The sequence below is a fragment of the Leucoraja erinacea genome, chromosome 23 (genome assembly GCF_028641065.1).
Source record: "Leucoraja erinacea ecotype New England chromosome 23, Leri_hhj_1, whole genome shotgun sequence".
NCBI lineage: Eukaryota > Metazoa > Chordata > Chondrichthyes > Rajiformes > Rajidae > Leucoraja > Leucoraja erinaceus.
In genome coordinates, this window is record NC_073399.1 from 6,507,152 (window position 1) to 6,523,504 (window position 16,353).

The 16,353-nt window shown below is 45.1% G+C and overlaps 1 protein-coding gene across 7 annotated transcripts in view; it reads right to left on the bottom strand.

Annotated features, from left to right (window-relative positions):
- LOC129708142 (myosin-16) overlaps positions 1-16,353 on the bottom strand; it is a 151,327-nt gene that overhangs the window by 92,008 nt on the left and 42,966 nt on the right. For 6 of the 7 annotated variants that reach the window (XR_008725295.1, XR_008725296.1, XM_055653717.1 and 3 more), the window contains one exon: positions 15,960-16,187. The exons of the other annotated variant lie outside the window; for it this stretch is intronic. Coding sequence is in view for 4 of the 6 variants with exons in the window: in XM_055653717.1 (XP_055509692.1) it covers positions 15,960-16,187 (228 nt within the window). In the remaining 2 variants the exon portion in view is untranslated. The remainder of the gene's footprint in view (positions 1-15,959; positions 16,188-16,353) is intronic. 7 annotated transcript variants of the gene reach the window in all.

Below are 16,353 nucleotides of genomic sequence, written 5' to 3' on the forward strand. Positions count from 1 at the left end.
TAATAACTACACAATAAAGACCTTTTTTACCCCAAAAAAATTATTTACTCAAAATAACATCTGAAACATAAACTACATATGTTTACCTGATGGAAAATCCTAAAAAATAAAAATCGAAAATTTGGACCCAGACCTCCTCAGTCCCGCTCAATTGCCCCCCTGTGGGGCGTACGCCCCTCGTTGGGAACCACTGGTATAGATAAATGATAAGGGAATAATGTTTAGTGCAAGGTAAAGCCAGCAAAGGATAGTCTGAGGGACATCAAAGAAGTAGATAGAGGTTCAGCAATGCTCTCTGGTAAAATGTAATGTTACATTCGGAATGCTGACGTACTGTTGATGTACTGTTATCAAAATGAAGAGAATTACTCTAAAATTTCCTCACCTTGTTGTAATTTGCTTTCAGGAATTAATGATGAGATTTATTTTAAACTATGTAACTTTATTGGAGACCCTCAAACGATCTTTGCTGGCTTTACCTTGCACTGAATGTTATTCCCTGATGATGTATCTGTACATGAACCTGATGAGCACCTTCAGCAACAGACTGGTTCTACCAAGATACAGCACAGCACAGAAGGAAATCCTTCTCCACTGCGGCTATCAAAATGTACAACTCCTCCCCCTTCTGTCGTGGGGTAGACTGACTCCCCCCCCCCCCGCCTCCCCAATCTTTGCACATCCCCAATATCCCTGGACTGCCCACTCATCACTTCAGTTTCATGGTTCATGTATCTTGCTGTGCTTTATGACTATTGTCAGACCAATTTCCCTCCTGGGATAAAGAATGTCCTATTGTATTGCACTGTAACGTATTGTACACTGCTCCATTGTGATCATGTATTGCCTGCCCACTGACTGGTTAGCACGCAACAAAAGCTTTACACTGTACCTCAGTACACGTGACTATAAACTTAAAAAAAAAAAGATTGATACTAAAGGGTTTTTGAACGTTGGCACAGAAGCCTTACGTCATGCACAGGCAAGTGGGCAATCACTTAAAATTATAGCATTCGGAGGGTAAATTTTAGAATCAGTTGTTCTGTTTAAGGTTTCTCATCATAAAGAAATCACAAACCTTTAAATATAAAATGTAAGGAGATTAATAACAACTATTTTATGATCAATTATATTGTATATTCCACTTATCCCATTTGAGGTTATCCTGGAACCAAGATTTGCATTTATATATCACATTTCATGATCTTGGATTATTTAATGGAACATAGAATAGTACAGCACAGGGACACACCCTTCAGCCCACAATATTTGTGCCGCACATGTGCATACCACACCTTCGTTACTACCTTATCTAGAAAAGGTGTCTGTCATTGCCATTATATATCATTGTATGTAGTTGAAACAAAGAACTATAAATGACAGTTCATACACAAAGTGCTGGAGTAACTCGGGGTCAGACAGCATCCCTGGAGAACACTGTGCGGTGAGTGGGGGGTGGGGTCAGAAGCCGGGACCCTAAATGGCGGGGGAGACGTGTGCGCGCGCGCACATACACGCACACACAAGCACGCACACCCATGCACAAACACACCCACGCGTACACACACACACACACACTCACTCGCAGACCCATGTGCATGCGCACGCACACACACACACACACACAAGCACACTCATGTGCATGCGCACACACACAAGCAGACTCATATGCATGCACACACATACACACAAGTGCGCACACACACACATGCGCACACACACACAAGCACACGTGTACACTCAGACGTACACACACACAAGCACACGTGTACAGACGTACACACACACATACACACAAGCGCGCACACACACACACAAGCACGCGCGCACGCACACACGCATACACACAAGCGCACACACACACAATCACACACACACAATACACAAGTGCACCCACACACAGGCACACGCATACGCGCACACACAGACACACACAGAGCAATCCATGAATATAATATCCACTGCCCTGCCTTCATCAATTTCCTTCCAGTTCTCAAAAGACTCAATTATTTCAATCCCAACGATGTAAATCTGAAGTATCGTTGCTTTGGAATGAAAACATGACAGTCAATTAACACAACGTTAAATTTAACTACAGCCTGACAATGACGGACAAGTCCTGGCACTGGGTCTCAACTTCAACTGTCTACCCTGCTGCTGCCTCATATGCTGTGAACATCCAGCTCCAGATTCAACCCCTACCCCAAGATTGTAACCACACTTCCATCTGCCAAAGTCAAGTTCATTCCTGATGGCTTTAAGCTTTCAGAGAGCAACTTTTAATAATTTAAAGTGTTAGCACTCAGGCTAGTGGTTAAATGCAGGCTGGAACTCCAGGCTAGCGCCATTATTACAATCTTTCAAAAAGACCGCATCTGCTCTCTCAGGTAGATCTACGGGATCTTATTGGCATTATCTTAAGAATCCTAGACAATAAACTGTCCCTCATTCCAAATTTATCAAACAGATGATCTGTCATTATCACATCACTGTTCACGGGCATTCGTTACTGAAAAATTGGTTCTTGGATTTCTTTCCCTGCAACAGTGTTTGCACTTCATAAAAAGTTTTTTTTCCATTAACCGCAAAGTGCTTTGGGACCTCCTGAAAAAGTCTGTCTTTATTTCATTTTCTCTCTATTTAGGCGAGGATCTGGTGCTAAAATGCTGAAATCCTCAGGCTACAGGTCCCTAGGCTTCTATGTCTGCAACAGAACTCATTTATATTTTTCCCCCCCATTCAATTTTGACAGTTCAAAAGTACATAATTGGTTGTGAAACCCTTTGGGACTTTGGTACTGGGGAATATCTAGACCCACCATTGTGATTGCTTCTCAAGTTCCTCTAGAAGTGGTTTAGCTTTACATAGTTGTACCATTACTGCTATATTGAAAGAAATAAACAACAATGCAAAAATATAAGACAGCAAAGAACGCAGATATATGAGTGTTGCACACTGTGGGCAGTATGGTGGTGCACTGGTAGAGTTGCTGCCTTATGCCCCTGTCCCACTTAGGAAACCTGAACGGAAACCTCTGGAGACTTTGCTCCCCACACAAGGTTTCCGTGCGATTCCCGGAGGTTGCAGGTGGTTGCTGGAGGTTGCAGGTAGTGGAAGCAGGTAGGGAGACTGACAAAAACCTCCGGGAACCGCACGGAAACCTTGGGTGGGGCGCAAAGTCTCCAGACGTTTCCGTTCAGGTTTCCTAAGTGGGACAGAGGCATTACAGCGCTTTTCAGCGCCAGAGAACCGGGTTTGATCCTGACTACGGATGCTGCCTGTACGGAGTTTGTACATTCTCCCCGTGACTGCATGGGCTTTCTTCAAGATCTTCGGTTTCCTCCCACAAACCAAAACATATAGGTGTGTAGATTAATTGGCTTGCGTTTGTATACTTGGTATTAGTGTAAATTGTCCCTAGTGTGTGTAGGCTTGTATTATTGTACGGGGATAGCTGGTCAGTGCAGACTCGGTGGGCCGAAGGGCCTGTTTCCGTGCTGTACCTCTAAAGTAAACTAAACCCAGTCTGTCTTATAATACTATAATACTATCCGCGCTAATGTCCAAGGGCTACTTGTCAAAACTGGGAGGGCTGTCCCACAAACTACAACAACATGGCAACCATCTCCAAAAAACCTTGTCACACAGGCAGCACAGGCTACCAATGAAGGCTAAGCTTTCGTACACAAGTAGGAGAGCACATACCTGGGAGACCACAACATTGATTCCAGATCCAATGAAGTTGCATGGAATGATATAACACATGATATGAAGGTAGACAAATCTCCAGGGCCTGATCAGTTATATCCGAGGACATTGTGGGAAACCAGAGGGGAAATTGCGGGTGCCCTGGTTGAAATTTATGAGTCGTCCTTAAATACAGGAGAGGTGCCGGTAGACTGGAGGGTGGCAAATGTTGTGCCTCTTTTCAAGAAGGGCTGCTGGGAACTATAGACCGGCCCAACATCTCCAGCGACCCTTCCAGGTGAGACAGGTGTTTACGTGCATCTCTTGTAACCTCATTACCCCATTCGGGGTTCTCAAAGTGGCCTCCTGTGCCTCGGGGGGGGGGGGGGGGGGGGGTCAAGAGCAGACCATGCGGCTGGTTCACCGAACACTTATGCTCCATCTGCAAACTCTTGCTAGAACTCCCGGTTGCTAACCATTTTAACTGCCCAGACCATTTCCATACACACAACTCAACGTTATGAACATTGAATTCTCCAATTTTATGCAATAATCTGCTTCCCCATGTTTGTCCCTTCATTTCCCTGTGCCGTCAATGCTGATTTCTCCCACTATTGCACCCTTCCACCCTATCTCCCCCATCCCTTTCACCTGTATTCCTCCCCTGCTTTACACTTCTGTCCTCCTCAGCCCTTACCTGACACTCTTTTGTCTCCTTCCCTCCTGCTGCCCCCTTCTACGACCCTTTTGTGTGTTATTCTTGTGCTGCAGAAATCACAGTAGCATCTGCTGGAGCTAGTGATGTTGACTTTACTTTAGTTTAGTTTAGTTTAGAGATTCAGTGTTGAAACCAGCCGTTTGGCCGGCCATCAATCACCCACAGATTAGTTCTAGGTTATCCCAGCTTTGCATCCTATACACTTTCCAGTTTACAAAAGCCAATGAACTTACAAACCTGCACATCTTTGAAAGTGATAAGAAACCGGATCACCCAGAGAAAACCCACACGGTCACTGGGAGAATGTACAAATTCCGTACAGACAGCACCCGTGGTCAGGATTGAACTGGGGTATCTATGGCGGTAAGGCAGCAACTCTACCGCTGCGCCACTGAATAAATGTTTCCGCCATCACATGTCACGGGCAATGCATCTTCATACCTATAAGACTTTATTGCCTTCTATCACAGTGCAGAATGTGGAGGAGCCGCTGTGGTGGATGTTTATGTCAATTTCTTATGTAGTTGCGTGTCTTGTTGCTTTTTTGCTATGACTGTATGGCAAACCAAATTCCTTGTATGTTGCAAAACATACTTGGCTAATAAATCACGATGATGTTTATGACGATACATCCACAGATCTTACCCGTTCCCACTAATCACCCACCAGCCTCCGGCTCTAAATTAGTCCCTCCCCCACCAGGTTCCATCTTCCCTCCTTGATCAGGTTCCACATCACCTCCAGTCTCTGTCATCACCTTTCCCCTTCCATCATGGCCCCTCCCCAACCTGACTCCATCTGCACATTTTTTGCTCCATCTTTCCCACACCATCCTCTGACTTTAAACTCCACTCTTCCCCTTCTAGGCTCTATCTTTCTATCATTCCCCCAACTCACTCATTTCCCCCCATCATCTACCACCCTCTGTCTCACCCCCTGTATTCTCACTTCATGATATGGCCTCTCCCCCTCCATACACCCAGTCCTGATGCAGCTTCTCAACACAAAACAACAACCAACGCTTTACCTCCACAGATGCTGCTCAACACAGAATCCTCCCGCATTGCTTTGTAGCCCCATAATATTGTTGAGGAAATGCCAAAGCACTAATGACAATAAACTAACAACCATATGAACAGATTGATTGATCGATTTAAAGATACAGCATGGAAACAGGCCCTTCAGTCCACTGAGCCCATACTTACCATCAACTATCTGTTCACACCAATTCTATGCTATCCCACTTTCTCATTCACTCCAAACACACTAGTGGCAATTTACAGATGGCCAACAATTAACCTACAAACCCACATCTCCTTGGGATGTGGGAGGAAAAGGGAGTGCCCAGAGGAAGCCCATGTAGTTACAGAGAGACATGTGCAAACTCCACACAGAGAGCACCCGAGTTACGATGGAACCCAGGTGTCTGGCATTGTGAAGCAGCCACTGTGATGAAGACATGTTGTACTTATCATCAATAGGGAAAGGGCAATGCAGTATTTCACTGCAAGTATAGTGAAGAGCTCTTCCCGTGTAGTGCTAGTGGAAATGGCTCCACCATTTGTGTCTGTGCCATATTGTGGCCGTGTAGCCTCTCTCTCTCTCTCTCGAGGTCAGCAGAGCCAAAATTACAGTATTACCTTAAAACTGGAGATGTAAATGTGGCAAATACGTATGCTTTAGCTTGGTCAATCTTTCGAGATTTTCATTTACAATAACTGCTATTTTAACTCTGCAAATAAAAGGTAGCTGAAGGTTCTCAAAGGGCCTACGATGAATTACTTGCCCATATATTGTAGGTCAACATTTCAGCTTCAAACTATGTGGCAGTAACCACAAAACATGGCCATGATGTTTTCAATAAGCAAAGCTAATTCAAACCAGCAGCAACAAGGAACAATGTATCTGCAAGAGGAAACCTCATTCCTTTTATGTTCACCTCGTGCAAAGTTTCTGAACAGTAATTCACCCCCCCCCCCATAGCACAGCCAGTTGGAAACTCAAATTTCATTAGTTTTCAATCTGTTTCCTGTGAGAATTTAAGTCAGGATCCCAGAAACAAAAGGCATGGGCTTATGACTTCCAATCCTTATTAAGCAAACACACAAGGTCCTCTTCACTTTTACCATTCAAACAGCATGACTGGAGTAAAGCTGCCTCTGCCTCACTATCTACCTCATTGGTGACCCTCGAACAAATCCGTGATCAGACTTTGCTGGCTTTACCTTGTACTAAATATTATTCCCTTATCATGTATCTGTACACTGTAAATGGCTCGATTGTAATCATGTATTGTCTGGAAAGCACAAAACGAAAGCATTTCACTGTACCTCAGTGCACGTGACAGTAAACTAAACTGTAAACATTTATGGTCTGCTGAGCCAGTTCACCAATCCAAGATGGAAATGGAAATGGGTCAATGACCAAAATTAACTGTGTGGTTTGTCAGTGTGTGTTTAGGTCTGCTGGATAAAACATACAAACACTAAAGGGCCTGCCTGTCCCACTTACGTGTCCTTGGCATGCTAATTACGCGACCTCGTGTTCGCGTTGAGGCGCATGGGCATCGTATGGCCGCGCGGGGCCGGTCCCACTGAGAAGCGCGGAGGGGTATGTAGTTGTGCGCGACATCGCGCGGGCCTCTGAAATTTTTGTAGTGAACGAAATCTTCGCACGCCAACGGCCTGTCACGGAACTGACGGCCAAAGTGGGACAGGCCCAAGACCTTGGCACGACACGTCTCGCCTCCAACAGCAGCAGAAGCGGGCAAACGATCGCCGAACTCGGCCTGGAGCTCACGGCCGTTGCGGTCCGGAGCCGCCCCCACTTCTACTCCCAGAGCGGGGCCAAGAAAATTGAAGATAGACACAAAATGCTGGAGTAACTCAGCGGGACCGGCAGCATCTCTGGAGAGAAGCAATGGGTGACGTTTCGGGTCAAGACCCTTCTTTTCAGACTGAGGAAGAGTCTCAACACAAAACGTCACCCATTGCTTCTCTCCAGAGATGCTGCCAGTCCCGCTGAGTTACTCCTGCATTTTGTGTCCATCTTCAAATGAAGTCACACGCTCCAGACGGCTGTGCGTACGCATGTAAATCGCACCCGACCTTCGCGGGACCGTCACGGCTCAACGCGACCACGAGGTCGCGTACTTTGCGTGCCAGGGACACGTAAGTGGGACAGGCCCTTAAACATTCATCACATATATAACCCCCAGAAGTCAAGAAGATATTCTGGCAGTTGTATCAACCTTAAATCAGCTAGCATTAAAAGTGTACATTAATTTTGTTTTCAGTACCAAACCTGGACGAAAATGCAAAGAAATTGACATGCATCGAGCTGATTTCAGCTGCTTCTGTCTTACATACTACTTTCTTGACAGGCAATGAACCGTGAAGCCCATAAAAATTGTTTCAGCTTCTGCGGGATCAATGTATAAGCTTTGAAAGATGTTGCTGATAAAATACTTTTCAAGGGGAACTAAATACCAGTGACCTTTCATCTCTGGCATGTCAATTAAAACCAGCCTACGCTGACAAAATGCAAATCTGCCCATGATGGCTGGCATGCACCTGAACCTTCTCAACCCATTCTCCAAACATTTGCACCAGCACAAACATTATGAAATATCTAAATAGAATAAATCAGCGGCAGGAAGGAGAGTTGTTGGAGTACATTTGTTATAAATCTGCTTCTGACTTGGAACCGTCACTGAGGAGCACCGCCAGATGAACGAGGTTTCTGAGGCCAATGTAAATTCTTGGAACTTAGCAGAGGAAGTTTTACTCACCCCCCAGTCATGCTTTTCTAACCTGGGAGAGCTTAATTCTGGATGTTCAAAATAAGAACACATCGACTTTCCCACAACCAACATCCTTCACTATAAAGCAGACAAGGTTTGTTCAGCTTAAGAAAAACGTTCCCGACACTAACACATGGCACGATACTGTTCTCTCTCTCTCTCTGTGTCGAATAAACTTCAGGTTAACAATTATGGTTCCATGTTCTGCAATATTTAACCACAGTAATATCACAGTAACTGCATTCCAGAACCTTGTGAGCATAAATTATTGGAACAATTTGCTCCATAAATGTATTCAGGTTTAGTGGAAACGGGTCAAAATTTTCCACAGACTGTAGGTTCACCACCCACCGATGTATAAATGTTTTAGTATGATTTAAATGTCGTAAATCATTCTCCAAACATTTACATCAGTGCAAACATTGTGAAGTATCTGAGCAGAATAAATCAACTGCGAGATGGAGACTTCCTGGAGTGTATCGTGTAGATAAGTAACCTACACAGAGATTCATACAGTGATGGAGGGGTTGAATGCATCAGGTGATGCATAGGCTGCCCCACAAGGTGGTCCCAAAGAATGTCAAGCTTTTGTTTGTTGGCTTGTGAACTGTGGCACAGTCCTAACAAGTGGCTTAAAGATGGTGGGACTACAGATGCTGGTTTATACCGAAGATAGACACAAAAAGCTAGAGTAACTCAGCGGGATAGTCAGCATCTCTGTAGAGAAGGAATGGGTGATGTTTCGGGTAAAGTCCGGTCTCGACCTGAAACGTCATCCATTTTTTCTCTCCAGAAGATGCTGCCTGTCCCGCTGAGTCACTCCAGCTTTTTGTGTCTATCTTCATGGGAGAGGAGCCAATTGGTAAGTGATTTGGTACAGAATACGAAGCTTCTGCTCTGCTGTTGTAGTCACAGAGTGTATAAAGATGATCTTATTAAATTTCCGGTCAATATATTGGTCAATGTAAGTGGACAGCCAGGCCTGTAAGCCTGCCCTGCCATTCAATATGATCATGGACAGGCTAGATGCAGGAAGATTATTCCCGATGTTGGGGAAGTCCAGAACAAGGGGGCACAGCTTAAGGATAAGGGGGGAATCTTTTAGGACCGAGATGGGAAAAACATTTTTCACACAGAGAGTGGTGAATCTGTGGAATTCTCTACCACAGAAGGTAGTTGAGGCCAGTTCATTGGCTATATTTAAGAGGGAATTAGATGTGGCCCTTGTGGCTAAAGGGATCAGGGGGTATGGAGAGAAGGCAGGTACAGGATACTGAGTTGGATGATCAGCCATGATTATATTGAATGGCGGTGCAGGCTCGAAGGGCTGAATGGCCTACTCCTGCACCTATTTTCTATGTTTCTATGTTTCAGTATAAACCAGCATCTGCAGTTCCTTCCTACACATTGGTTTGCAGTTCTGTTGGGAAGTGGGCTGGGGTGAGTGTAATTTGGGATACAATACAATTATGCAGATCATCTTATTGCCTTTATATTGTGCACTAATCAAGTCTCAATAGACTCCTCTGAGATGACACTACACATTCTAGATCCTCATTGTTAGGGTAGATATCTTTGTTATGTAACCACAGGCTTAGGTAAATAACACAGTTACTTAAATGCATCCCACATTCCTAGATGTGGAATAGTATCACAGGCAGCTCAAGTTAATGGCTCACAATGCCACACTACTACCTTCAAAGGTCAAAAACTACTCCAAGATGTTGATCAGAATCACAGAGTCATACAGTGTGGAAATAGGTCCTTCGACTTGTCCACACTGGCCAACATGTCCCAGCTACACTAGTCCCACCTGCCCGTGTTTGGTCCATAATCCCTCAAAACCTGTCCTATCCATGTACCTGTCGAACTGCTTCTTAATGTTGGGATAGTCCCAGCCTCAACTACCTCCTCTGACAGCTTGTTCCATACACCCACCACCCTTTGCATGAAAAAGTTACCCCTCAGATTCCTAATCCATCTTTTCCCCCTCACCTTAAACCTATGTCCTCTGGTCCTCGATTCACCTCCTCTGGGCAAGATCAGTTTATAATCTTTTTAAAAGGCACATATTTTGGGAGCATTTTAAATAAAACTTCTTCCACTAGACTTCCTTATCCCTCATAGAATAGGGAAAATTCTTTTCATTCGCTATTCAGAGAAAGAAAATAAGAGTCTGCAAATGATTACTTTTTTTTTTAAAGCTGATTTGCCACATAAGTTTATTTAACATGTAGCCTTGCTCTGTCACAGACATTGATTATTTATGAACAATGTAGACAAAAATGGCTTTAAATTAGATAAAGGCAACACAAGTCCATCAACATGATGGCAAAATTACACGAGCAGCCCACCCAGATTTATTTTTCTTTAAACAAAGCGTCAATGAAGTTGAGTCAATATTTGGGTCGTGACATGTGGGTTTCCTCATGAGATACACTTAAAAGATTTTCTTTTGCAGTTGAATATTTTAACCTTTCTTTGTGCTGCCTTAGAGAGTTAAATGAAGAAGATGCACAGATGTTACTGTGGTCCATAACTAGCGCAGTGGTGCACAGAGGAGAATGCTGCCTCACAGCTCCAGTGGCCCCAGTTTGATCCTGACCTCTGGTGATGTTGTATGGAATTTTCACATTCTCTCTGTGACCACCAAGGTTTTCCTCTGGATACTCCAGTTTCCACCCAGATCTCAAGATGTGTAGGTTGGCCAGTTCATCAGCCACTGTATGTTGCCGCACCTGTATACCCGAGTAGAATAATTTAGTTGAGAGGAAAGTGATTGTAGATGATGTGAATGTGGGGAGTGTAAAATAGGCTCAGATAAAATCTGAGTATGCACACAGATTCTAAATGGACCCAAGAAGATCAAGCTCAAGTTCAAGTGAGTTTATTGTCATGTGTCCCTGATATGATAATGAAATTCTTGCTTTGCTTCAGCACACAGAACCTAGGGATCTTATAGAAACTTACAAAATTCTTAAGGGGTTGGACAGGCTAGATGCAGGAAGATTGTTCCCGATGTTGGGGAAGTCCAGGACAAGGGGTCACAGCTTAAGGATAAGGGGGAAATCCTTTAGAACCGAGATGAGGAGAATCACACAGAGAGTGGGAATCTCTGGAACTCTCTGCCACAGAGGGTAGTTGAGGCCAGTTCATTGGCTATATTTAAGAGGGAGTTAGATGTGGCCCTTGTGGCCAAGGGGATCAGAGGGTATGGAGAGAAGGCAGGTACGGGATACTGAGTTGGATGATCAGCCATGATCATATTGAATGGCGGTGCAGGCTCGAAGGGCCGAATGGCGTACTCCTGCACCTAATTTCTATGTTTCTATGTTTCTATAGTAGGCATTTACTACAAAACAGATCAGTGTGTCCATATACCATTATATAAATTCTGAATATAAAGAAAGGTTTCGGCCCGAAACGTTGCCTTTTTCCTTCGCTCCATAGATGCTGCTGCACCCGCTGAGTTTCTCCGGCTTTTTTTGTGTACCTACCATTATATAAATATATACACACATGAATAAAAAAATGATAATGTGCAAATGACAGATAATGGGTTATTAATGATCAGAGTTTTGTCCGAGCCAGGTTTAATAGCCTGATGGCTGTGGGGAAGTAGCTATTCCTGAGCCTGGTCATTGCAGGCTGATGATTCATTGCTCTATCTCTCAATGAAGAAGAGAGGGGATCTTATAGAAACATATAAAATTCTTAAGGGATTGGACAAGCTAGATAAAGGAAAAATGTTCCCGATGTTGGGGGGAGTCCTGAACCAGGAGGTCACAGTTTAAGAATAAGGGGTATGTTTAAAAAAGAACTGCAGATGCTGGAAAAATCGAAGGTGGACAAAAATGCTGGAGAAACTCAGCGGGTCTTTGAGAAACTCAAACTCAGTTAATGCTGAGTTTCTCCAGCATTTTTGTCTACCTAAGAATAAAGGGTAGGCCATTTAGGACTGAGGTGAGGAAAACCCTTTTTAGCCAGAGAGTTGTGAATTTGAGGAATTCTCTGCCACAGAAGGCAGTGGAGGCCAATTCACTGGATGTATTCAAGAGAGAGTTGGATATAGCTCTTAGGACGAGCGGAATGAAGGGATATGGGGGGGGAAGCAGGAATGGGGTACTGATTCTGGACGATCAACCATGATCATATTGAATGGTGGCGCTGGTTTGCAGGGCCGAATGGCCTACTCCTGCACTTATTTTCTATGTTTCTAATGCATTTATTGAAGGATTGTTCCTTTGAGGATATAACATGGTCTGCTCTCCACTGAACCATTGTGTGACTTGAGAAGCTACTTTTCACCCAAATGAGAATGTAAACGAGACAGGACTTTGCTGGATCCATCTAGCCCTGGGCCCTAACCGAAAGAGTTATGATCCCATTGTGGCCTCATCTCGATGACAAGATCCTATCCAACAGCCCTGGAGCATTCACGACTCCAGTGATTTTGGCCCAAATGGTGGCAGGGCATCGAGGCATTCCACCCCAGTCCAGAAACACTGCCCTTTATGCCATGCCTGGTAGCGAAGGACCACCCAGGTTTGATCGTTGTAAATGCAAGTTATGTTTCTGAATGAAATAGTCCCTCAGCAAATAACACATGTTCTCCAATCATCATTAAATTACAATGTTGTGGTGGACTGCTGCACATAAATTGGCTGCTGCGTTTCCCACAGAATAGCAGGACAAAAAGTCATTCCCAAGGAACATCGCATTCTGGAGCACACTGAGGTTGTAGAAAGCACCGTATGCAAATCTCTTTCCATCCTTCTACTTCTACACGTGCACAGTGTCACAAGGAATGCCAACTGGTCAGACTCGGCCACAAGCAGCAAGAGCAATCTGCAATTAGTCATGCTGATACTGGCAAAAGGCATGTGGTAGCTCAGGTTTGACGGCATGTCTCTGAGCTTGGCAGTAGGGTACGTTGGGGGCTGAGAGGTTGAGTGGCCTTGTCAACTCTTGGACACCAGGATAGGATACAACTTGTCAAACAGCAAATGCCTCTTGTGGGTAACATTGTCACCAAGCTGCCTACTTCCAAAGTCTTTAAAATCCATGACAACACACGAGTTTTGCACAGGGCAATCCCAAATCTTTTGAAGGAGAATCAAATGAATAAGAATTGAGATGAGCTCTTGAATCAGCAAGCCATAAAAACGTTTGTCAGAACAGAATCTGTAAATGGTGGCGTGGTGGCGCAGCGGTAGAGTTGCTGCCTTACAGCGCCAGGGACCCGGGTTTGATCCTAAATACAGGCACTTCTCTGTAGGAAGTTTGTAATTTTCTCCCCAACCTGCATGGCTTTTCTCAGGGATCTCCAGTTTCCTCCCACTCTCTAAAGACGTACAGGTTTGTAGGTTAATTGGCTTGGTAAATGTAAATTGTCCCTAGTGTGTGTAGGGTAGTGTTAGTGTGCATCGGTGGCTGGGCACCACGGACTCGGTGGGCCAAAGGGTCTGTTTCCGTGCTGTATCTCTAAACTAAACTAAAGAAGCTGGCAAGCGGGATTAGTATAGTCAGGCCTCATGATGGTCACCGTCATGATGTTTCTGTGCTAAATGACTCGAACTCTATAGATGTTTAAGAAGGAACTGCAGATGCTGGAAAAATCGAAGGTAGATAAAAATGCTGGAGATGCTTCAGACTGATGTGGGGTGGTAGGGGCAGAAACAGTGGGCTGTGGGAGAGCTGGGAAGGGGAGGGGAAAGAGGGAGAAAGCAAGGACTACCTGAAATTGGAGAAGTCAACGTTCATACCTCTGGGTTGATATGAGGTGCTGTTCCTCCAATTTACGGTGGGGCTCACTCTGGTCATGGAGGAGGCCCAGGACAGAAAGGTCGGAATCGGAATGGGAGGGGGAGTTGAAGTGCTGAGCCACCGGGAGATCAGGTTGGTTATTGCGAACTGAGCGGAGGTGTTGGGCGAAGCGATCGCCAAGCCTGTGCTTAATCTCACCGATGTAGAGCAGCTGACATCTGGAGCAGCGGATACAATAGATGAGGTTGGAGGAGGTGCAGGTGAACCTCTGTCGCACCTGGAAAGACTGCTTGTGTCCTTGGATGGAGTCAAGGGGGGAGGTAAAGCGACAAGTGTAGCATTTCCTGCGGTTGCAAGGGAAAGTACCCGGGGAGGGGTTGGTTTGGGTGGGAAAGGACAAATTGACCAGGGAGTTACGGAGGGAGTGGTCTCTGCGGCAAGCTGAAAGGGGAGGAGATGGGAAGATGTGGCCAGTGGTGGGATCCCGTTGGAGGTGGCGAAAATGTCGGAGGATTATCTGGTGTATGTGACATCTGGTAGTGTGGAAGGTGAGGACAAGGGCGACTCTTGATCTCATTGAATGGCGGAGCTGGTTCGAGGGGCCGAATGGCCTACTCCTGCACCTATTGTCTATTCTCATCTCTGAAGAGAAGGCATGGGCAATGATTTGGGTCGAGACCCTTCTTCAGTCTGAGCAAGAAAGGGCAGTGCCCCTTTAAGTCAAGTCAAGTCAAGTCAAGTTTATTTGTCACATACACATACGAGATGTGCAGTGAGTGATAAAGTCATTAAAGGACCAGCCACCCTTTCAAACAAATAAATAAATAAATGGGACATTTGAAAATCTAAACATGAAATGTAACTTTATACAAAGATTCAAGTTCCTGAGTAATATAATGACCCTTTTAAGATATATTATATTCCAACCTTCACAAATGCACAAAAATGCAGTACCACCTTTCGTTTAGTGATACAGCAGGGAAACAGGCCCTTCGGCTCAATGAGTCTGCACCAACCAGCGATCCTTGCACATTCTTGCAAACCTGTATGCCTCTGGAGAGCGGGAGGAAACCGAAGATCTTGGAGAAAACCCACGCAATCACAGGAAGAACGTGCAAACTCCATACAGACAGCACCTGTAGTCAATTCAAGATCAAACCTGGGTTCTTCAAGGCAGCAACTCTACCACTGCATCACCTTGCCGCTCTCACCTCAGGTGAGCTTACCTGTACAGGTACATTCATAATCTATTCAAACACTAAAATCTGCCCCTACAGTGCAACATTTTCGTTTCAGTTGTATGAAAAACCTCAGCCTAGTTAAGTTTTCAAAGAAATTTACTTTCAAATAGAGATCTAAGTGAATGTTGCCAGAAGTCGAGCACCTAAGCAACAGGGTGAGAGTGGGCAGTCTAGGACTTTATCCTTGGAGCAGCAACCTGGGGGGGGGGATTTTTTGGAGGTTTATAAAAGCATGAGGGTGAATGCACAGAGTCTTTCACCCAGAGTTGGGGAATCAAGCCAGCGGGCATAGGTTTCAGTTGAGAGGGGGAAAACTTAATAGGAACTTTTTCCACACAGAAGGGTGGTGGATATATGACAAGAGCTGCCAAAGGATGTAGTCAAGGCAAGTACAATACACAATATTAAAAAAAAAAAAACATTTGAACAGGTACATGGATAGGCCGAATGCGAGGAAATGGGAGTAACTTTGATGGAACCGTTTGACTGACATGGTCATTTTGGGCCGAAGGGCTGTATGCTTCTACTAGGACATTGCGACTCTAAATACGAGGTAGAACTGTCACATCCTCCTATGCCGAATGCCTGTTCCACATTTGCTTGCACTCAGCTGTTGCTGAAATGATTAATACACTCCGCGCTATCAATTGTCCGCTTTGCCCCCAAGTTAACAGAGATTTTAATCGGGGCACGTTATTGCTCGGACAATTGGTTGGGTTTGACCGGGGTACCGGACACAACTCACCTGCTTCTCCCTCTCCGCTTTCACCAGCGTGCACCCCAATTCTTCAATGCCCGTCTTGAGAGTGCGGCACTCGGCTTGCAGCTGACATCTCTGTGCGCTCAGCTCAGTGGCAGTGATCTCTTCCTCCAGCAACCGCTCACTCAGATCAGCGACCTGAGTCTCTAGATCCAGCTTCGCCTTCAGCAGCTGAGAGCAGCGCTGCTCACAGGCAGCCAGCTCCCCCTGCTCCTGTGAACATGATTGGCAGCAGTTCAGGGCAGGACTTTGATTTACAGTCTGCATTGTTTCCGTCTATGCCGAAGCGAGAGCTTTGTGTGTGTGTGTGTGAGAGAGAGTGAGTGTGTGGACCAGCACTCTCTGCATTCCCCACTAAATGAAGACCAGGTTCCAATTC